The sequence below is a fragment of the Opisthocomus hoazin genome, chromosome 7 (assembly GCF_030867145.1).
Source record: "Opisthocomus hoazin isolate bOpiHoa1 chromosome 7, bOpiHoa1.hap1, whole genome shotgun sequence".
Lineage (NCBI taxonomy): Eukaryota > Metazoa > Chordata > Aves > Opisthocomiformes > Opisthocomidae > Opisthocomus > Opisthocomus hoazin.
Genome location: NC_134420.1, coordinates 7755986 through 7778534, shown reverse-complemented (window position 1 = coordinate 7778534; position 22549 = coordinate 7755986). Strand labels below are relative to the sequence as shown.

General features: G+C 36.7%; 1 protein-coding gene across 1 annotated transcript in view; it reads left to right on the top strand.

The window, feature by feature from the left end:
* The first annotated feature begins 602 nt into the window (after positions 1-602).
* The window catches only part of KIF18A (kinesin family member 18A), a 42824-nt gene continuing 20877 nt past the window's right edge, over positions 603-22549 (top strand). Inside the window, exons 1-10 of the mRNA XM_009937138.2 lie at positions 603-930; positions 1600-1757; positions 2840-2944; positions 3996-4106; positions 9354-9551; positions 11514-11690; positions 12594-12668; positions 12952-13061; positions 17698-17860; positions 21948-22112. Coding sequence (XP_009935440.2) covers positions 603-930; positions 1600-1757; positions 2840-2944; positions 3996-4106; positions 9354-9551; positions 11514-11690; positions 12594-12668; positions 12952-13061; positions 17698-17860; positions 21948-22112 — 1590 coding nt within the window. The remainder of the gene's footprint in view (positions 931-1599; positions 1758-2839; positions 2945-3995; positions 4107-9353; positions 9552-11513; positions 11691-12593; positions 12669-12951; positions 13062-17697; positions 17861-21947; positions 22113-22549) is intronic.

Genomic DNA, 22549 nt, shown 5'->3' with positions numbered 1-22549 from the left:
AGAGCTCTGGAACAGGCTGCCCAGGGAGGTTGTGGAGTCTCCTTCTCTGGAGATATTCAAGACCCACCTGGACAGGGTCCTGTGTAGCCTGCTGTAGGTGACCCTGCTTCAGCAGGAGGGTTGGACTAGATGACCCCACAGAGGTCCCTTCCAACCCCTACTATTCTGTGATTCTGTGACCAGAAAACCCCTCGCTTGGGTCTGAGGAGACCTGGTCGCTCACCTGAAAGATTGCCCTGAACCAAAGGAAAGCCAGTAGGTGAACTAATAGTTTAACGTCTTGAAATAAGCTTATGAATTTCCTGGGGAAGTGCTAATTAGTTTTCTTAAAGCTGTGCTGAATTAGGCCACTTTTCCAGGTCTGTTACCGCGCTTTCTGAAGTTGTGCTATCATAGCAGTCCCGAGGGCTTACCAACAACAGTAGGGCAGATCCAGCACAGGTGCTAAACCTTAGTGCTGATTAAAGGCAGCGCTCTTTGAAATACAAGGCTTTTCACTCTTTTTTTTTTTTTTTTTTTTTTTGGTCAATTGCAGAAAAGATTCAGCTGCTTCACCTGAAAGAGTCTTGGAAGTGAAAAAGGGGGACAAAAGGGATGTTGTTATGTCTACTGCTAAGGAAGAAGATGTCTGTAATCACGTGAAAGTGGTGGTCCGTGTCCGTCCGGAGTCTCAAAAGGAAAAAGATGGCAACTTCAGCAAAGTTGTTCATGTTGTTGACCAGCATATATTGGTCTTTGATCCAAAGGAGGAAGAAGTTAGCTTCTTTCACGGGAAGAGACTGACCAATAGGGACATTAATAAAAGAATGAAAAAAGATCTTAAATTTATATTTGATGCTGTTTTTGCTGAAGATTCGTCCCAGTTGGAAGTTTTTGAGCATACTACCAAAAGTGTAATTGACGGATTCTTAAATGGATATAACTGCACAGGTAACATTTGCTATTTATATTCTTCAATTCAAAAATTTCACTAAATTCCTCAAAGTTTCTGCTATTGTATCCGACTGCTGCAGAGGCCTTAAAAAAGGCTGAGATATAAATAAAGTATTTTGTTGTCATTTACAGATACAGGAGGCTGATATTTTAGCCTAAGGAAGTTATGATTGCTGTACCCCTTTAAAACGAGTTCATGTTAGGGTTATAATAGACTTCAGAATTTTATCTGAAATATGCATTTTTGTGAGGCGAGTCCTCTGGAAAGAGTTATCCAACCAGAAACAGTTGTGTTGCTGAGTGTGTGGTAGCCTGCTTCATGAACTCTTAAAAAGAGCTTGGTTTTTTTAATTGACTAATGGAATGTGGTGAGGAAATGAAATACCTACCTGCAATAAGTTGATGGCTTAGGGTTATGAGAGTAACCAAAGAATATTTTCAGGTAAACTGCCAGTGTTGAACTGAACATTCAAAAATAAATGTGATTTTGGAATAGCTTTTTGATTATATAGCTGTAAAACATAAAGCCTGATTGAGAAACTTGATCAGTTTATGGAAACAGCTGTGCAGAATGACAGAGGTGTGTGAATGTCCATTTGACTTTTGTGTTCTTGATTATCTTACTCGTATAAAGTATGTCTTATTGCTTTGTGGGATTTTTTTCAGTGCTTGCGTATGGCGCAACAGGAGCGGGAAAGACTCATACAATGTTAGGTTCCCCTGAAGATCCTGGAGTGATATATTTAACCATGATGGCACTTTATAATGGCATGGATCAAGTAAAAGAAGATAAAATATGCAATGTTGCTGTCTCTTATTTAGAGGTAATTGAGTTCCTGTATTCGGTATGTTGCTTTGATAAGGCGTATTTTAGTAAATGAAGAAAAGCTGACAAGCTGGTTTTGCCTTCACCTGGCCTTTTCAGGGACTTTACAAAATTGTGCTCCATAAATGTGGTGTTATTCATAGGTACCTGCTACTACTTTACAGAAGGCGGTGCAAAAAGGACAGTCTCTTCTAAGATATTCACTAAACATTCTAATGATTTCTGTCCTGTTGATCAGTTACATCCCTCTGAATATCTGTTGTTGTGTACAAGAAAGTATCTTTTCAGGGTTATATTTCAGGACTTCACAATAAAAGCCTATCAGCGCAGTGAAATCGCACAACAATTATATGTAATCTGTTTTCAATTATATTTTTAAAGTTTTCAGTTTATTTATCTGAGATACAGTATAACTACTTGAATTGGAGCTGCTATGCCAATGGTTAGCTCTTCACAAATATTACATTCGTTTATTGTCACCTCCTCTCTCCAACTTCTTCTCATCACAGTTCTGTATTTACAAGTACTGTCTTTGCTCTGCTGTTAAGCAGTAGTATTACAACTGTTGCCTTCTAGCCCCCTCAAAGTCTTAATGGAAGAATAGTTAGTATTTGGGGGGGAGAAGGAGGAGGGAAAAGTTTGCTTTGCCATGTGCTGTTTCAAGTGCTTCCACAGACCAGGAAATAAGGTATTTAAGACTTGACAGAAATTAGATTAAGAAATCTCACTGAAGTATGGATTATGAAATGTAATAAAGAACAATAAATGTCAGATTCATGCTAGCTGCGAAAGTTTTTTTTTTTAAAAAAAAACTTATGTTTTTAATAAAGACTAAAGAGTATTTACTAAGAGAGAGTGACTCTCATTTTAATGGATAAAAAAATTCATGCAAATTGAATTAAATGAATATTTCAAGCGCAGTATAGCAAAGCTGTTTGGCAAAAATTCTACAGAATGAATTTGTTACTTAGTCTTTTTTAACGCTTATTTAAGACAGTGATGATTTCTGGTTAGTTAAGTTTAATCCTGTCAAGTATGGTAGGATAGTTTTATTAAAAGATGTTTAATTCCCTTTCAAAGGTCTACAATGAACAGATCCGTGATCTGCTGGTAAACTCGGGACCTCTGGCTGTTCGTGAAGATACTCAGAAAGGGGTGGTAGTTCAAGGGCTAACATTACATCAGGTATGTAAATAGATATTGAAATTCAGGAAGCCTCAAAATGTATTAGAGAAAAGGGTGAAGTTCCTATTGATCTGTGAAAGCTGTATGCAACTTGGTAATTTCCTAGTGGGTGTTTTATCTGACCACAATCACCAGTACCTTAGTAACATGCAAACCTAGTTAACTAATTATTCAAAAGTATTTTGTGGAAAAAAATGCTAATATTCTTGAATGTGAATGGATAAAGCATTCAGTCCTTATTATCGAAAGGGTACCATCGGTTTGATGCTCATCTTCAGGTTTTGGAAGATTTATTTTTTGGCTAAAACACTTTTACCATTTGTTAAAGAAACTCACTGCCTTCAGTGCTATCTTGGAGCTCTACACCTCTGCGAGGTCTCAGGATTATTTTTGTTTTTAAATAGCCATGTTTGAAAAGATTCATGTGAAATTACTTTTTCAGGCCAGCATAGCAATTCTTTGGCAAAGTCACTGACAGAACTTAGTTCTCCAATCTGAAAATCAGCTCTTGTGGACTTATTTTCTTGCAACCTTTTAATGTATGTTAGTTTATGTGTATGTTAGTATATAGTATGTTAGTGTATGTGCTTTTGTGTGCATGGAATAATGATTCAACGGGAAACAGTGTTACTAGTTTGGCTCACTCTGTAAACGCTGTCCTTCCCAAAGCTTCCTCTTGTAGGGAAAAAAATGAGTATATCGTTCTTTAATGCATTGGCACAAGAAAAATTAAGTCAGTCATTCTTAAATAAGGCTTCTTCCAACTATGGAGCGCCTTTGAAGATTTGTTTAAATTCTTTGCTAAAAACATTCTCTGGTGTTAATTTTTGCAGTTAAGTGCTTTCTTTTCATACCTTACTGCTTTTTAACTGAGAATGTTTGTTTGAAGTATCTCAATTCCAAAACAGGAAATTTCTCTTATTTCTAGGTAACTAAAATTTTAAGTTTCTTTTATTGTTTTGAAGGTAAATGTTAATGTATTGTAGAATCTCCTATAGGTGATGAAAAATTTAAAAAAAACTGTGCTTTTATCTGTGCTCTACCCTTAAAGCCTAAATCAGCAGAGGAAATCTTTCAAATGTTGGATTATGGAAATAAAAATAGAACACAGCATCCCACAGATGTAAATGCCTCCTCTTCCCGGTCCCATGCTGTCTTTCAGGTAAGATGATATAGCAGATGTGCAATGGTCATTACTGTGAGTTGTAGTTTTTGTTTCAAGTTGAATACAATGGAAGCCTTTCTTTTTTTTCTTTTCCCCACCTGCATTGAACTGTAATTTGGGTAAGAGGAGATTAGCATTTTCCAGTTTACTCTTCTTGGTGACTTCTCATTCGTTCAAAGTGTGTAAACGTTCATAGTGATTATGTTTGAAAAAAACTAATTCAATGAAAATCTCTCTATTTCCAGTAGTCTGAACTAATATTCCTTAGAAGAAATATCTTTTCTTTGAGCTTTGAAGATACTTCCGTATTGCAGTCTTGTAAACTGAAAATTGTTAGGTTTTTTAATGCTTTCTGGTTTCATTATCTTGCTCAACATTTTTTCAGGAAAAATATCTTACAGAATGCAGTTATAGATCTGACTATAAGCTGAGAATCTCAAGTAGTACTTTCTTATCCTGTTTTTTATTTTTTTAATGTTTATTTTTTTACACTAGTGATTTCTTAATATTCTGGTATGTGCCAAGTTTTAGAGCAACTAAACCAGTATATAGTCTCTGAAAATATCTCCATACACGTACTTGCATCGTCAAAATGAAATGCTGATTTTTAGTTTCCCTAGATGAATTTTGCACGTGTTGTACAAATCTGCTAGAACTTAAGACTTTCTCCAAAGATTATTGCTGTTTGCTAACCACCAGCTTATCCTTCTGGCTCCTCTTAAATACAACCTGTGATATTTTTAAAAAAATAATATTTATAAAGTAGTCTTGTTAGCTAAAACTTCTTTCTGTTTGCTAGCACGTACTGCAAAGCACATTATCTTGAATTATTTATATGTTGCCATTCTGAGTTGCAAAATATTAAAATAAATTTTAATTCTGGTCCTTACAGTACAGATAAACTATTTAACTTTTAGGCAATTCTTAACTGTGTCAGCAAACTTAGGCAATGCTTAATAACCATAGCCAAAAGTTTGTGTTCTGAGATAGATGATGGCAATGCAAATAGCTGTAAAGTTAGTGTTCCAGAACTCTACTGTTAACAGATAGTTAATAACAGATAGTAAATGTGTTAAATCCTTCTAAAATATGTAACAAAGCAAAAGTCAGGCCCAAAAGCTTCTATGTTGTCTTATATACCTTAGACTTCTGTTTGAAATTGCCCTTCCTGTTTCTAATTTCCCTCGAGGTCTTGCCCATGGTTGTACATTTAAGGCAAAGGCTTCTTATGAAGTGGTTCAGTTTGAGAGCTGCATTGTCGTGTATGTGTGCTGCCTTTGATAAGGCACAAAGTACAGTGCCGCAGAATGAGACCGAGGCGTGAACTGATGATTTCTATTTCTTTACTTGCTGGGCTGGTGTGTCTTTACTTGGGGAAAAAAGCTCTGGGTTGTATTACCTGGCAGGCTTTGCATTCTTCTCAGTTCATTTCTAAAGCAGCAAGTAATCAAATGAATTAGGTAGATGTTGCAGACTCATAGTATCTTTAAGACAATAATTCTGTGAACAGGGATGCTGGAGAGTTTGTCTTCTGCAGCCTACATTCTATATTTATTCTGGCAAAATGATCTCACTTGGTACATCTACTTGTTAGCAAAAGCTGCATAGTCACCAAATAAACTATACTGACAAAAACTAGTATACCTATATCTTACCACAATTTTGTTTGAATGTATGGCAAAATGGATTGGTATACTTAATCAGATTTATACTTTTTAAATTCATCATTTCAAATTATTACCAGCTCACAGATAGCAAAAGTGAACCAAATATGAATACAGGGAAAAAATTGTTTACTTTCTGGCAATAAAAGTAAAAACATAAGGAAAACAAAGATCCTCTCATATCTAAATATAGTAGGAACAGCAAATACATAACTTTTATCTCTGTGTATATCTATATAAAAATATATATTTAGGGTGCAGGTTGTTTGCAATGCACTGAACAAAAACTATCGTGCTCGGTGGTTTTGTAAATGCTTTTCATATTATGTTCTAAAATGACCAAGCTTCGGTTCTTATTTTTTGTGTGCCTATTATATACACACTGTAAGATGGTGTGATGCATGAGAAAGTACAAATAACAATCCTTTGAGTGTTTACCAAATACTGTTACTGTAAGCATCTGACTTAAAACAGCAAAAAATACGCACTTCTGCAGCTCATGTATATTAAGCCCTGAATGAGCAGTCTTCAGAATTCTGTTATCAACAATAATGATCTTGGAGAAAAATCAAAGTGGTGTGAACATTTTTGTCTTTGATATCTTGAGATAACTGATGAAGCAATTTCTGGGACTAATCTCTCTGTGCTCTTTCTTTGTTATTCCGTGTCCCCATAGCAGTAGTGGCCAGCAAAGTGACCTTGATGGTGCAAAATGCACTGGCTGTCTCTTAGCTAGTCTCCATATGCAGCTGCAGTCAGTTAAATGGCACTCTTGATTGAACTTGATATTCTTGGACAAATGTCTGGGTGTTAGAACTTTTTCTATGAAGAAAAAGACCTTTCAGTGTAAAGATTCGGCATTGCCATGCCAAGGCCTAAAGCATGTTCTGCTTTGTACTCGGCATTCAGTCCCAGTGCACAGTTCATTCACAAAAACTGTCAGCCTGATTCTGTTCAAGGATACTGCAGTTATCAAAAACTCTTTGGTGTTCTTCACAATATTCCTAATCCAGTTAACTCTGGTAATGAGGTAATCCTGAATGTTTGTTGCATTTGTCTTTTGCCGTGGTCTAGCTGTCAGTTAGGATATTAAATTACTTTCACTTAAGTGTTATTTTCTGTGAAGTGCACAGTTGGTAAAAGTCAGGATGTATTTTGTTAGACAGCTGTGTCTTGAGTGTGTGATTCATATAAATACTAATATGTATTCTCAAAAATGAAGTAGTGCAGCCTTTGAATAACAGCATATTTAAAAGTGAATGGGTTTTAAGCCTTTTTCACAGAAGTGACTTTATTCTCGAGAGAAGGGGAGGATTACCTCATTTATTTAGAAAAATCTGTGTAAATAAATGCTCAATAGAAAAGCTGAGTGTAGCACTTTAAAGGAATGTTACTGTTGCCAACTAGATTGTCAAACTTCCAGTGCCATTCATTGGGCCAGATTTTAATTATGTGTACTGGTTTAAGCTAAGCAAATTTGCAACCATACAGTTTTTCTTACGGTGGATTCTTAGATACTTTATTTATGTAGTGCACTAATTAGCAGTGTTGACATCTGTAAGAAATAATTGCAAACTAGTCAATTAGTACTACAGGTAAGTGCTTATGTCAGTTTCTCATCTTTTTCCACAAATCTGTGATGTTCTGCAAAACATGCCTTACCTGCCTATCCTTTATTGCATCTTTGGTTCCACAGGTATAAATGATGAGAAATCCCTATTGCTGTCTTGATTCCTCTTCATTTTTAAGTTTTCTGTTATTTTAAGAGTTGGTCTTGTTTGTAGAGATCAGTTATCTTTTATGCTGGCTTTGGTTTTTGTTGTTAACTTCTGGAACTGACTCAGAAAACAGTAAAAGTTTTGGCCCAGGACATTCTGAGCTGATTTTAGAGATACAAGTTTTGCCTTACTCTACCAGCTGTATTAGGTCTGAAATTGCTATCTAGGTCAGGCAATTACTGCATCTGAAAGTAAAATCCCATTTGTCATGCTGTTCTATTGAAAGTGTTTTGCTGACAGACAAAGAAATAGAAAAGATTCTGCTTTGGGGCATTTCCTGTGTCTTTTGAATTTTTGTAAAAGCTTGAGTCATACAACATAGTTTGTCTGTCACTCCATCTTTCTCTACCTCACTAATGATAGTTACTGGGTTCTGGTAGAGTGCTACCACACCAGCCTGAGACAGCTACTTTACCAAGGTAAGTACAGGGAAGTGACTTTTTTCCCTTTTTTTGGCATATTATACTAGAAATAGTAAGACATAACTTACTTGTATTGTTTGATATAGAAACATGTCTATTTGGTATAAACATACATTTCATGACCAGTGATAAGAATTTTATTTACTCCCAATACTTGTGATATATTTTTTTTTCCTGTTACAAATTGCAGTGAAGACTTCATTGCAAATGAATGGCAAGGCACTCAACACAAAAGAAGGAGAAATTTATAGAGAATTCTGAAAAAGTTAAAAGCCATCTAAGGATAACTGTAATTCTTAATGACTGTGTAATCATGCTCTGCCTGCTTCCTCATAAACCTGAGAACCGAATACCTTCAGTAACAGAAGGAAGCAAAAGCATTTAGTTTCTTGTACATCTCCTGTACTGTGTAAATTTTAGGAAATAAGGGATGAGGGGGAACAAGTGGCCTCAGGGGTCACAGCTTTCCAAAAGATCCTGGAATAGTATGTATTTTCACAGCAGTAAATGAGTGTCATTGCCCTATTAATGGTAGTTACAGTTAAGTTTAAATCAATGAAAGTCCAGCCTTTTTCCTGGTTTATCCCTCTCTATGTATCTTTATGGCATACTCTCAGAGGTGCCTTTAAAAAATTAACACCTTTTTCAGTTTAAAGCATGATAGTGTGGCGCATGTCTTGAGTGCAGTAGAATCAAGAGCTGTTTTAGCTGTGAAATTCATTTGAAGCTTACCAGTCTTTGCCACTGTGGTAGGCAGTGCCCCAGCCCAGTTGCTTTCTTAATCCTTTGCAGCAGGGTGAGGGAGAGAATCAAAAGGGCAAAAGCGAGAGGGAGAGGCAGATACCTTGTTGTTCACTTAATAAGCAAAAGGGGCAGGAGGGAATCAATTAGTTGCCACCAGCAGATTGATGCCCAGCCAGTCCTCAAGCAATGACTACTTTGGAGAAACTTTTGGTTAGCTGGGGTCAGCTGTCTGCTTGCAACCTCTTGCCCACTGTTTTCACACCATACAATCGCTGTTCAGCAAAAGGTAAGCACCAGTGTGTTATCAGTGACTGTTTGGGTCGCAAGTCTGAAAGCACCGTAGGGGCTGATATGCAGAAATTTAAATCTGTCCCAGCCAAACCCAGTGCAAGTACACTCTACTTCTTTTTCCCTACTTATACCTGACGCAGGTGAGTTTGAGGTAAGTGTCAGAGATGGAGTCACTGTTTTCCATTAGGTGTTGGATATGTACTGAAAGGTTGAACTTGGATTCTGAGAAGGATTCCAGTAAGAATTTCTGAAAACAGTTGTTACACTGTAAAATTAACTTACTGCTTAGAGTAACAGACTGGTTAGTGGTTACTTTTTAATTATTTTCTCTTTTTTTTATTGTAGATTTATCTAAGGCAGCAAGATAAAACATCTAGTATTGATCAAAATGTTCGCATCGCCAAAATGTCTCTCGTTGACCTGGCAGGATCTGAACGGGCCAGTGCAACAAATGCCAAGGGGGCTCGTTTTAGAGAGGGAACAAATATTAACTGCTCTCTGCTAGCTCTTGGAAATGTCATTAATGCCTTGGCTGATCCAAAGGTATGTGCTGCTTTCCCATGCAGTCTCATGTCCTAGAGTTCTGAAGATGTTTTTGAAAGTGGTAAACTCTCATTGAGTAAAAAGGATTATATTGTTGACGCTTCTCATGTCGTCATTTTCTTTCAAGATTTTTCTTATGGGTTTCCACCATCATCTCGGTGATAACTGAAAGACAGTCTCAATGGGAAAGAGCTCTCAATAATAGTGTGCAACTATGTGAGGATAGAATCATAGAATGGCAAGGGTTGAAAGGGGCCTTAAACATCATTTAGTTCAAACCCTCCTGCCATGAGCAGGGACATGGATAGTGTCAAAGATGAATGTACCTGCTTTTCTTAACCACCTTTTTCAAAATCAAGGTTATGTAGAGAAGTTTGTATGAGTAAATAAATAGCCCTACAAGATGTGGCTTAACCCAGTAGCCATCAGCTAGGACCAGACAGCCACTCGCTCCTTCTCCCCCAAAGTGGGATGGGGAGAAGACTGGTCAAAAAGTAAAACTCATGGGTTGAGATGAAGGCAGTTTAATAAGACAACAAAGAAGGAATAATAGTAATAATAATGAATCTGAAAAACAAGCAATAAACAATACAGTTTTTGTAACTGCACAGCCTGTCCCTGAGCAGCGATCACAGAATCCACAGATCCCTGCCCCTCAACCAATCCCCATTTGTATACTGAGCTTCGTGTCTATTGTATGGAATATTTCTGTAGGCCAGCTTGGGTTAGCTGCCTGGCTATGCTCCCTCTCAGCTCTTGTACACCTGCTCATCTGCTGAACATAAAAAACTGACAAGAGGTCCTTGATTTCTCAGCCACAACTAAAAACATCAGCGTATTATCAACATTCTTCTCATACTAAATCCAAAACACAGCAGCTACTGGGAAGAAAATTAACTCTGTCCCAGCTGAAACCAGGACACAAGGACAAAGATTTCTTCAGAGGTTAAAGCCCTTTAATCTTAGGGGAGGAGGCTTCTACAGGAGAAAACAACACATGTCCAAAGTTGTTCATTTGTGCTCTTGCATACATCCACAGACACATCTCCCTCCACCTCCTGCTCACAGTAGTGAATTAGTCTTCTGATCTGGCTCACAAGCTCAAGGGAAGGAGTTGGGATAGCTGTGTGGGAGAAGGACAAAGCCTCCTGAACTTTTGCCAAAGTCAAGTCCCTTGCCTACAGCTACACCCTTTTTTGTCCTGCTTTGCTATCAATTTTCCCCTTCAGAGTTGCCAGGGGAAAATGATCAGAGCTTTTATTTCCGTTCCTGGTGCTGCACATTATCACTGTCTTGTTGGAGTGGGAGGCAGAATTTAAAATCTGTACTGTGGATGTAAGAAAGATATATTTTTTTTTTATTATTTTTTTTTTTCTCACGTTGACTTCTTTGGTGTGGAATTGAAGGTCCTAGTGACCTACCTTTGTACTGTGAGGTGAAGATTCTGTAGATGTGATTGGGGAAAAAATACTTTCATAAAGCAGAGTTTGGGTTGCCTGGAAAGGCTGTGGCATCTCTGTCCTTGGAGACATTCAAAACCCAACTTAGGCATAATCCTTGGCAGCTTACTCTAGCTGACCCTGCTTTGAGCAGAGGAATTGGGCTAAATGGAGCTTGAGAGGTCCTTCCCAACCTTGATTATTCTGTGAACTGAAAGTAGTTTAATGTAGTATACCTTTTCTCTTTGTTGCCCACATCACAAAAATAGTTGTTACGTATCCGAACATCAGAAAGTAAGCTGGTTAATACACATGTTATAAAGGTATTAAACAACTTCAACAGATTTGAAACCATTTGAGATGTATATGTAATACTGAGAAAGATTACTTATGTCAAAGAAAAAGTTCCAAGGCTGTTTGTCATGTTTTGTGGCATTGTTGAAATTCTAAGCAGACTTTTAGGCAGGTGAATGTTTAAAAGTGCAGTTGACTAATCCATAAAAATGCATGTAACTCTCTCTAGAGAAAGAAACAACACATTCCTTATCGAAACAGCAAGCTTACTCGTTTATTGAAAGATTCTCTTGGAGGAAATTGCCGAACGATAATGATAGCTGCTGTTAGTCCATCTTCTATGTTCTATGATGATACCTATAATACTCTTAAGTATGCAAACCGAGCAAAGGATATCAAGTCTTCTGTGAGTATGCTGGTATTTACTGAGCTTTTGCGAGAGTATAGTAATATAACATTAAGAGAAGGAGAGTTATTTTTTCCGGAAGGTTATAATTTCCTTCACTGTTGTATCAAAATTTTGTTCAGTTGCCGCTCTTTTCTTACAGTCAACTCAGATGAGTGATAGATGTAGTAGATCTAGAGTATATACTATTTCTGGCCTAAAAGCAACATAGCTTCATTAATGGGATAATGCTGCCAGTCTGAAAGTTTGTTTTGTGAGCATCAGTTTTAGAAATAATCCTCAGCTGGCAGAATTCACAGCCAGTTTCAGTATCTTGCTATTACTTTCTTAGGCAACTGTAAAGCATATCAAAGAAATGTCTGAGCAGTTGTACAAGAGCCAGTCCAGGTTTGTTACGGGTAGAATTCAGCTGGAGCCAAGAAACTCAATGAGATCTTAGTGATAAATGGAAAGCTACTGGGATGTCTTGTCTTCTACTGTCTATTAATCTGATTTTTTTTTTTCATAATCCTTTGTATTACGGCTACTAATTTCTTGTATGTAATATGGGGTTGACGATAGTTTCCATTTGTTGCATACTTAAAGATAGTTTTTTATAATCAAATGCACCAGATACACATTAAATAGTAAAACTAGTCTGAATAAATGCAAAGTGTGCTTATACATATGAATGTAATTATTTTTTGTTGTTCTGTTGAGGGGAGTGACATGGCCATGGGTATGCAAGAGATGACTGCAAAAGCTGAAAGTCATATTTTTGTTGTGCAAGTCAAGATTTTATTCATCCCTTTACTCATAATATAGTGCAAGTGTAATTATGTTGTATTTATAAACAGTGTATTTATTATGCAGGAAAGCATGAAGGAGCCTCCTTAAATTCTAACTTGTTTCTTTTCTTTATAGTTGAAGAGCAATGTTGTTAGTTTGGACAGTCACATAAGCCAGTATGTTAAAATTTGCAATGAACAAAAGAAAGAGGTATGTAAAAAATGAATTGTTAAAAGTTTGAAAGATTCATTGTTGTAACTTTGAATACCAAAATTTGTTTATGGAATTCAACCTATAAGGCACTACTGTCCTAATTCTGCCATACAGTCTTTTTAAGTAAGAAAGATCTTTTGTCTTCTAAGAGGAATATCACCTACTGCCATTTGTAAAACTTTTCAACGTATAAGCACAGAATGACAGGGGTTTTTTTTTTGGGGGGGAAACCCACAAGAAAACAACTATATTCTAATTAAAGGTACCTTTTTTGTTTTAGATTCTAAAGTTGAAAGAGAAACTGACAGAATACGAAGAAAAGCAAGCAAGCATTCCTGAAAATCATAATGCTGCAGTACTTTCAAACAACCAGCGAGAGGAAATACAAAAGTAAATTAATCACATTATGATCTTCCTTCAGAACTGGAGTTTGCATATCTTGTAAAAGCATTTGTAAAACTAACTTACTCTTTTCACTATTGCTTTCCTCATTTTTAACATTGCATTACTTAGCCTAGGTGAAGCTTTGCATAAGTTATTGCTTCTTTTCAGAACAACTTGGTGGTGGATTTAAAATGAAGCAAATATTGTGTACTTGAGGAAGTATCCTAATATTAACCTTCTAGGCAAATTATTCGGTAAAATGCTGCAAGATAACCATGTACTCTGATCCTCAAGAAGTTGACATAACTCTCTCTGACATCACCATTTAGATTGGTGGTGAAGGGCTTGCATCTATAGTTGCTTTCTTACAAAGTATTTACTAAATTGGCAGAAGTGCAGCAATGTCAATATTCTGTGGATTATATTTATTCCCATCAAATTTTCAGTAGAACTGCTGATATCAAGAATAATTACGATAGGAAGTTGAATCTTACTAAAAGTTATGAGCTTCATTAGCGTGCATGTGGTTTTTAAAATGCTTGTGTGCTAGCGTTTTTAAAGGTTATCAATAGCCTCATTATTGTAATGAAGATATTTGGTGGGAAAGTTGGGTATTTTTGTCTCAAGGCTACCAAAGTTATTCTGTATTAACATGCAGATGAAATTCTGCCATTAATAACATAAGAGATTTTAGGACAGCTGTTCTCCTAGGAAGCTCCAGAGCTCTGTAGGGCTACTTTTCTACTACCAAAAGCTAAAGATTTCCAAGAAAAATAACAACCATCTTTAATCTTGGTTGTTTAAAGTGCCATGATGTGACGTAAGCTTCGAGAAAAACTACAATCACATGTAAACTTCATAAATTTCTTATTGTATTTTAAGCCAATATTTAGCAAAATTGCTGTGAATTGATATTAAGTCACCTTGACTTTTCAGATCTGATTTCAATTGTTGTTCTTGTGTTACTAGAAGGATCCCCCTGTGAAAGCACTATCTTTCAAAAACTGAGTGTATACATACGTATGTACACACATATATGCTGTGGCAGATCAAAATGAAATGGTGATTGTGAAAGGTTTTGTAGCAAAAATACTCGGTAAAAATCTCTATTTGTGGGAGGTGCAGAGCTGGGATAGGGTCATTCACTGAGGTGTTATCAGGAAGAATACTGAAAAATTGGTGAAAGATCAGTGATGAAATATAACTGCCAGCCAGACAATCGAGTAAAAATTCATTAAATAGAAATACAGTAAAAAACCCGAGCAAACAAATAAAGCAAATAGCCAAACAACTGGTCTGTATGTGGGCTGAACAATAACCTAACGATAGAAACAGAAAGATAAATGAAATATCATATTATATTTGAGTGTTACGTAATAAAGAAATACAGTACATTTAAGAAAGGGGGGAAAAGTTGAACATAATAGCAACAAAAGCTTCCTGATAGATCTGTCTCTGGGACAGTCTTACTTGGAGAATGATAGAAGTCCATCTCACAGGACTTTTAAAACTCGGCAGAGTTCTTGAATAGCAGAAGAAAAATCCTTTTTCTGGCAGGAAGCTTATCTTCCTAACCCAAAACATGTGAAAAAGTCTTAGAAGTAAGAGAAAGTTACTGTAGTTTTAAAGTTACGTTATCAATTAATTGGCTGTGATCTAGACTTTCAAAATTGATATGATATGTTTTGGGGAGAGGGACAGTAGAATATTTACAAGGCTCTTTTTTAATAACTCTAGGAACGCATTACCTAATAGAACTTGACTGTCTCTTGCCTTATGGAAAAATTCCAAAACCGTACGCTATGTTCTAATGGTGGTGTTTCTCCTCCCAGCACAGTTGTTTTGGTAATCTGGGGGGGCAGGAAATGACACACGTACATGGCAGGAAGGAGCATATGAATGCTAGCTTTCAGCAAAGCTATTTAACAGGTCATTTTTGTGGGCAGACAGAATGTATTTTGTATAATTGACAGCAGCTGCTGCTACCCCTGGCAGATACTACTTCAGTAGTATCTTTCCTGCAAGGTTTGATAGGCAAGAAACTGAAGTTGTTCTTCCCACAAAGAGTTGAATTTATGTTTGTAGGTTCCTCACTTTCTATTGCTTTTATGTTTCTTGGTCTCTTTTACTTCTTGGTGATGTTCCTGTCTGTCTTTTCTGATGTGACAATCTCTTGTGAGAGCACATAAAAAGTAACAAATTAAGACATGTGATGTGTGAATTTGTTGCAGAATTCAGTCTATTCCATAAGCAGGTTAGGTTTTGGTGTGAAATTCTGGATCTGTCTCTGCATGCCTCATCACATATTTCTCAGAATTATAGACCTAGGTTTATTCAGTAGACTTTTTTTTTATTGGACCTTTGAATGTGGTATTTTTTAACCTGAAAGAACTTCTGAGGCAAAACTAAAAACCCAGTCAAACCAATATGCTCTCTAACTGACCTTCATTTTACTGGCATTCCAGAAGTTTCAATAAACATCTAATTGAGGTTATTTAATTTTCAAAAGAAATGTAGGTTTCTAAGTCATGTTGATAGTTCTGACAGTTTTTCTGCATGTTTTTACACTGTAAGTCTTTAAGGTTAGTTTGATATCCTGTGGTTGGCTCTTTATTTCATTCTGTGTGTGTGGGAAGAATCAGTCAATGGCAAGGTCTCAAAGATATATTCAAAATGCTGGACATATTCTATGCCAAGATTTGTTGGCCAGAGTACGTTTGGGTTTTAATGTTCTGGAACATCCATAGACGCACGTGTAAGCCTGTCCCATTCCCTCTAGATATCAGCAATAAAGTAGATGTTTTATTCTCTCCTTCATGAGGATCCTGTCAGGTTCCATCCTACTGATGGTGTGGGTGATGAGTTTATTTTCCCCTACATTCATTTACAAGCTTTGAAGATATCCTGCGGTCTTCTCTCTTCTGTTTGGGACAGGGTAGAACGCCTTATCCATAATCTTGTGTTTCAGTCAAAGTACCTATGGCTTTTGCTTCACTGTTATCTGGAAGAGACTCACTGATTACACCCCTTGCTTCTTCAAACCCAAAGGCCATTCCTGCTCCGTTTGTTGTTTAAAACTTGGAGACACATTGTCTGCCAACCCTTCAAGTCTGAAGACTGTTGAGGTAGACAGTGGACACTGGCTTTGAAACTACCACTGACAGACAGGTCTGCGAGCTCTTTGAGATTAGGTAGTCCAGAGAGTTCATACCCTTGATGTGCCTGCGGGATTACTTTGTCATTTTTAAGTGAAGAAAAGAGGGTAAAGATTAACTCCGTAAGAATAGATGTGTGCCTACTGAAAGAGTGAATCCAGCTCAAGGCAGGAGCTTTACAAAGGCTTCTACACTTGATGCTGTATTTGGGACACTGATGATTATAAGCCCACAAAGGGTTCATTTATCGCTAATAGTTCCTCACAGTGACTGTACAAAGAATCAGAATCTGCAGCCTCTTAAATTATGCTCAGGGTTTTACTGTGAGGGAAATTGAGAGAGAGGATTCACCTTCATTTCTTATTGCTGTGTTTCCCAGGGAGCTGGGAGGAACCGTGTTTCTATGGATACTGGGGGGGGGGCGGTGGCAGTGGCAGACTTAGTCTATGAAGACAGATTTAGTCTATGAAATGAAATTGCTACTTCTGGAACACACTGGCAAGAACGTCTCTTCAACTTGCTCACTAGTTGAACCTATGTGTTGCTTTATGGTATTTTTATGGTATTTAGTCCTGTGTAACGACGTCAAATGTTGCATGTCTTTAGAACGTTTGCATGTTAAACTGTGCCTTTATTCTTATGTAAAGTTCTACCAAGTCAATAGCATGTTATGAAGTGGCTTGGATACAAGGTTGGTCATTATTGAGATAGTATCTTTTGGGCTATTCTGTACTGTATTTTCAGTATTCATGAGTGAAGTGAAAAAGTACCACCACTGAAACTTATATTGCAACATGTTAATGCTTCCAGGCTTTCTCCTTATCCTCGTTATTCTGATTCACATTGCAGACTAGGGAATAGCAGATTCTGGGGCCACTGAAACGTTGGTCTCCTTGGAATAACTCCTAAGCACCTTGTATCACTAGTTTGTTATTTTACCGTGATCTAGTATGTGTTAAAATATGGTGCATGTTCTGCTTTTTTATCGCCCATTATTGATTGAAGTTGTACAACAGAACGAGCAACTGAAGACTCTTTTGTGGCTTGCTTTTTTCGAGAGGCAGCTAGCAGATTTTTTGAAGGAGGCCTAAAGTGTCTATGGCAACAGTAATTGATCTGTTTAATAAATTGGTATAGGTTGAGAACATAGGTATTTAGTATCTTTTGGAGGTAGAGATAAGACTTCTGTGAAGAAGTTCCAGATGGCTTTCGTTTGAATCCCAGTGTCATCTTAAATACAAGATTTATTTTTAGTGACCTTTTGAGGATTTCACATCCAATTTCCAGTTCAAGTATATAAGATCTTTACTGATGTACTGACACTTTATTTAGTGCTCATCTATAGTAGGCTTTACTTTTTTCCTTTTAATCTTGTTATATTTATTTTATTAACTTGGAAATGCAAGTTCCCCTTGTTTAGGAGATGGTCATAAAAAGAAGTCTCCAGTAAATAAGCCGTTATTTATTCTTTCCTTTGGTTCTAATAGATACAAAGAAATCCTTAAAAATGTGTTTACAAACCGTGAAGAAATCAGAAAAGAATACCTGAAGTTGGAAATGCAACTGAGAGAAAACACATTGAGGACATATTACCAGCAACAGTGTCATGAACAAATTCAACTGCTGTGCTCCAAAGAAAGAGTAGAAAAGGTGAGTTTTCTGTAATGTAATACAAGGTATTGTCTCTATTCGTTTTGCTATACTAATGTATGAATTTTGCTTCAGGAATTATGATTAGTTAATGCTTAAATATTTAAAGTGAGACACACTGATCATCACTCAGATAACATTAACATTTTCTGACACTAATACAGAAAATGTATTAGTAATGCCAGGTGCACTATTTTTTTTCCACACTGCACGGAAAACTTTTGATGTGCTTGTTGTTACTAATTGTGAAAACTTTTCAACTTGTCCTTATGTAGGCTTGATTGTCATAGTTACTTAAGACCTGACTAGACTTAGGAGATACGTGGTGCTTTTTTCCAAAGGCAAAGCATGTTAATGTATGTATGGTACAGCCACTGATGCTGTTATGAAGCTGCATAATCTGTTTGTGTTTCATAAAGAATAGCCTGGACCTTGTGCTAAACAAGATAGATTCTTATCATTGGTGCTTTCAGTTGTTACCAGGAAGATGTTTGGATAGCTGCTTAAGGACAGAGTCATGGGAACTGAAACAATTACATTTAGTTGCCTTGAATTTTAAGACAAGAATCTGGGGGCTAATTATGAACGATTGCTGTTGTGCAGCATTAAATGCTTGTGTCTTTCTAGAAGAATTAAAGTATAAATAAGTAAGCATGGTTAGATAGTATCTTAATTTTTCTGATAAAAATCAGCTTCAAGGAATATATTTTACGTAGCTATGAAGTTGAGGGTGGGGCTGATCTTGCTTAGTCACAGTAACAATCTGTATTTGGCCAAAAATGATAGTTTACCATATGACTATTTTTCCCAGTGATTCACATGAAATTTGGTCCTTAGATAAATGTCAAAGTGAAAATATATCACACGTTTTTGCTTGTCATTAATGAAGATATTTCAAGTGACTAATGTGTTCTAGAATTCTCTTCTATGCCATAGAAACTCCAAAGTAATATTTTCTCTGTGCCATACTTTTAAATGCTGCTTAGAATGGAGCAGAGCTCTATCTCTACTCTCATTATGAGGAGTTATACCTTTATACACTATTTTATACAGATGTTTTTATCAGATGATTTAACTTTTATTTTGAATGTTAGCAGTGCTGCACTCAGATGCTGAGTTTGCCATTAGTTAACTCAGATGTGATTTACTAAAGGTCAAGAGTCGCTGTCCTGTGAGTGCAATGCCTTATTTATTAGCAAAAGTAAGTGACTGTAGTGGTAAAATTAAATGTCTTTTTGCAATTACTTTGGAAAAAAATTGATTTTAATTTCGAATCCAGTCATTTGATTACCAAAGTGACAGCTCATGTTTCCCTTGTGCACTATAATGCTTCTGTTCTTTGTTGTATTTTTATACATTCACTATTTTCCTAAATGCCTCTGGGTTTTCTCTCTATAAAGTACACTGTTAGGTCACAGGAATATTTCTGAAATATTAATTTTTAAGGAAAAATTTTACTTATAAAGTATTATCTCATTTTACACTTAATTGTTCCTGCTCAGTGACTAAATATAACAATGATTCTAGGTAAGTTAACAGGAAGCAAATGATATCTTATCTATACTTGAACAACCGCATTTTGAACACTTTAATACAAAACAATTTCAGATAGAAGGAAGAAACTTACATATGAGTTTAGGTTACCTTAATTTCTGTTCTTAAAGTCCTTTCTTGTTGCAAAAATTTTTTCACAATCTCTCTTGTGAAATTCAGTCCATCCTGGATAACTAACAGATCATTTCCATTTTCCACATAACAGCCCCTGTTTCCAGCTTTTTTAGAACTTGGATGCTGCCCATTTAAAGGGCGTGTTTACATCCTCCTGCCTAACGCTGGTCCTCCACTCTTGTTACCTGTATTTCTGCATCTGCGGTGTTTTCCTGTTGCGTGCTAGGTGTCAGCTAGAGCAGTGTTAGCCAGAAAACCTTTGTGCCAATAGGAGAACATACATAGAGCATTTCTCTTTGTATGGAATCATAAGAAGTGAGTATGTGCCCCAGTGTTATAGTTACTTTTAACTGTCGTGCTGAGTTTGAAGAAGTCTACTCTGTTTCGACCTATTTGATCTTGAAGGTTTCTGCATCAGTCATGGAATCTGTTTTACAATTTTTTTATTTTTATATTCTTAGAGACATGGCAAAAAACTGCTGGTACTTTGATAAGCTTTAAAAAATATCTGTTAAATCTAAAACCACTTCTCCTTTTCTGATTGCCACTTTAATATTACTTCTACTGTCTGGAAAAGGAGCATATTCCTGCAAAGCAGTCAGCGTATCTTGGTTTCAGTTTTCCTGCTTACTACAACTGCCCATACTGGATCCAAAAATGCTTGTTGAAAATGTTCCAGTTCTTCAGCCTGGGAGGGACAATTTCCTCTATATCTCTTGTGATTTTTTTTTTTTTTTTTTTTTTCAATTACAAGAGAGTGTAGCAGCCAAGTATCTTACCCAGGACTACACGTGTTCCAGAGGCTGTGTACAGCTATCATATGCAACCGTATTTTTTTCTGTTGGAGCACATCGATGTAACAAGTCCTTTCTTCCTGGCAACCTATGGGATGAGTTCATCAAATAGTGGGATACTGTCAATGCCACCTTCAATCCGAATACCGCTCCTGCACCGTGTAAAAGCTGGAGTGTGCAAAACAATGAGTTTAGATTTTTCTGCTTCAGCAGTCCTGAAAGCTTTCCCCTGGCCTCACTGGTCAGAGGGAACCAGTGGTCATTGCAACCTCTAGTATGATAGTTAACTCTTCCTTCTGGTACTTTCCCTAAGGAGATGGTCCTTTACAAAGTGACTTTGTCTTCTCCGAATCCTCTGTTGTCTTAGCAGGTAAGACAGTCTAAAGAGAAAGCAAAGTGAAATTCTGGCCAGAACCTAGTCATTGACCTGGCAAGTTGCCTGGACTACACATACAGTTCAGGTGTCTTTACCATGCTGGTTCTGTGTTCTGCGTGCCATGCATTGAAGTAAGCGTTTTCAAAAGTCAGCTTAAGAAATGCATTTTGCGTCTCTCCACATGCTGTTGCTGTCTTCTATAGTATGTTCAGAAGGGCACTGGTTAATTTCTGCTTTGTGCAAAATTAGGGACCTACATTCAGAGTTTCTTATGACATTGTGTAATAGAAATAATTTGGCCTGCTATTCTAAACATGTAGATTTATTATAATTGATTAAGTTTTCATGGAGTGTTAATTTTGGAACATATGGATGTAGTCATTTAGGTTACATAATTTTTAAAAACTAACTAGGTTCTATATGTTTTTGTTGAGTGTAGCAATATACTTCAAATGTTTGTGGTTTTCTGTTTAGGGTTTGTTGTTTTTTTTTAACTAAGGTTTAGGCGTAGCTGAACTCTGTGAACTCTATCTAAAGTCAGTCTTGTCTACGACTAGTTGAGTCAGTGACCTAATTTTTAAAGTCTACTGCAAACTATAGTTGTCCTCTGAATAAAAAGAGTCTCCTTTGCCTTGTTAGAACACTACCTCGTTCATATCCAGCTTGCTGCTGCTGGTTTTGTCCCCTTTTGTTGTCAGGTTTCACAGAAGCACCAGAAGAATGTTGATCCTTGAAGACAGAAGGTTTTCCTTTTGCCACTTACTGTATCCCTTTAATGGGCTTTTTCTAGGATATACCGTATTAAGAAGGCAAAGCAGCTAAAATTCCTTCTTCACATTCATGCTTGAGTTACTAGCAATTATTAGGTTATTTTGTATTTAGAAGTGTGTTTGTATGTGCACATGTAATTTTTCCAGTCTTTCCAACTTGAGATAATTATGGCCTAGAACAGAAATAGATCAAATCCAATGTATTATTCTTTAAAGGAATAATCAGTCAAATTACTATATTCTGTTATAAGGGCTTCCAAGAAAACAAGAAATTGACAATGTTTAAATAGAATTCAGTAATGCCCACCAGGAGAGTGTGCTGCTTCATTTTTATTAAACTGGTCAAAAATGCAAAATGGTTGTTATGCCCAGTTGAGTGCAAAAATGTGAAAAAATCTTTTTTTATGTAGAGATGTTTGTGAATTTAATTTGTAAGTTTTCCCTTTAAATGTTGATTTTTTTAATTTTTTTTTTTTCAGTCCGCTTGCAAGCGGGATCAAAGGCTTGCAACGCTTGGAACGCACTACATGCACATGCAGAAGAAGAAAGAAGAGAAGGCTGAACATTTTGAGGAAAATACCAGTTGGCTGCATCGTGTCGAAAATGAAATGCGCCTCTTGGGTCAAGATGGCTGTATTCCAAAGGTAAAATGCCTTTCACTTCAAGGGCGGATTTCATGCATTGTAGGCAACATCTGACTATAGATAAGAATATTCCCCTCCCCCCAATTCATATTGCTGCTACTGATGGAAGAAGAGGAAAAGAAAGATAGGGGGTCGCTCCTCCCTGCCTTTTCGTTTCAGCCAGCAATTGGAGTGGCTTAAATGATAGTCTAATGAGCTTATGTGACTCATATAATGGAATATATTTCAACACCTGTGTTTTTATTGGGATTACTAAAATTTGTTGACACCTTAAAAGAAGCTAACTTTAAGATATTTCAAACAAGATATTGGCATCTCAGGAAGTTGAATACAGGAGACTTGTCTCAGACAATGTCACTGAAATTCAGATATGGAGCAAGTACACAGGAAGAGGCAAGCGTTTTTTTGGGCATGCAGAGATAAGCACACATGTGTGC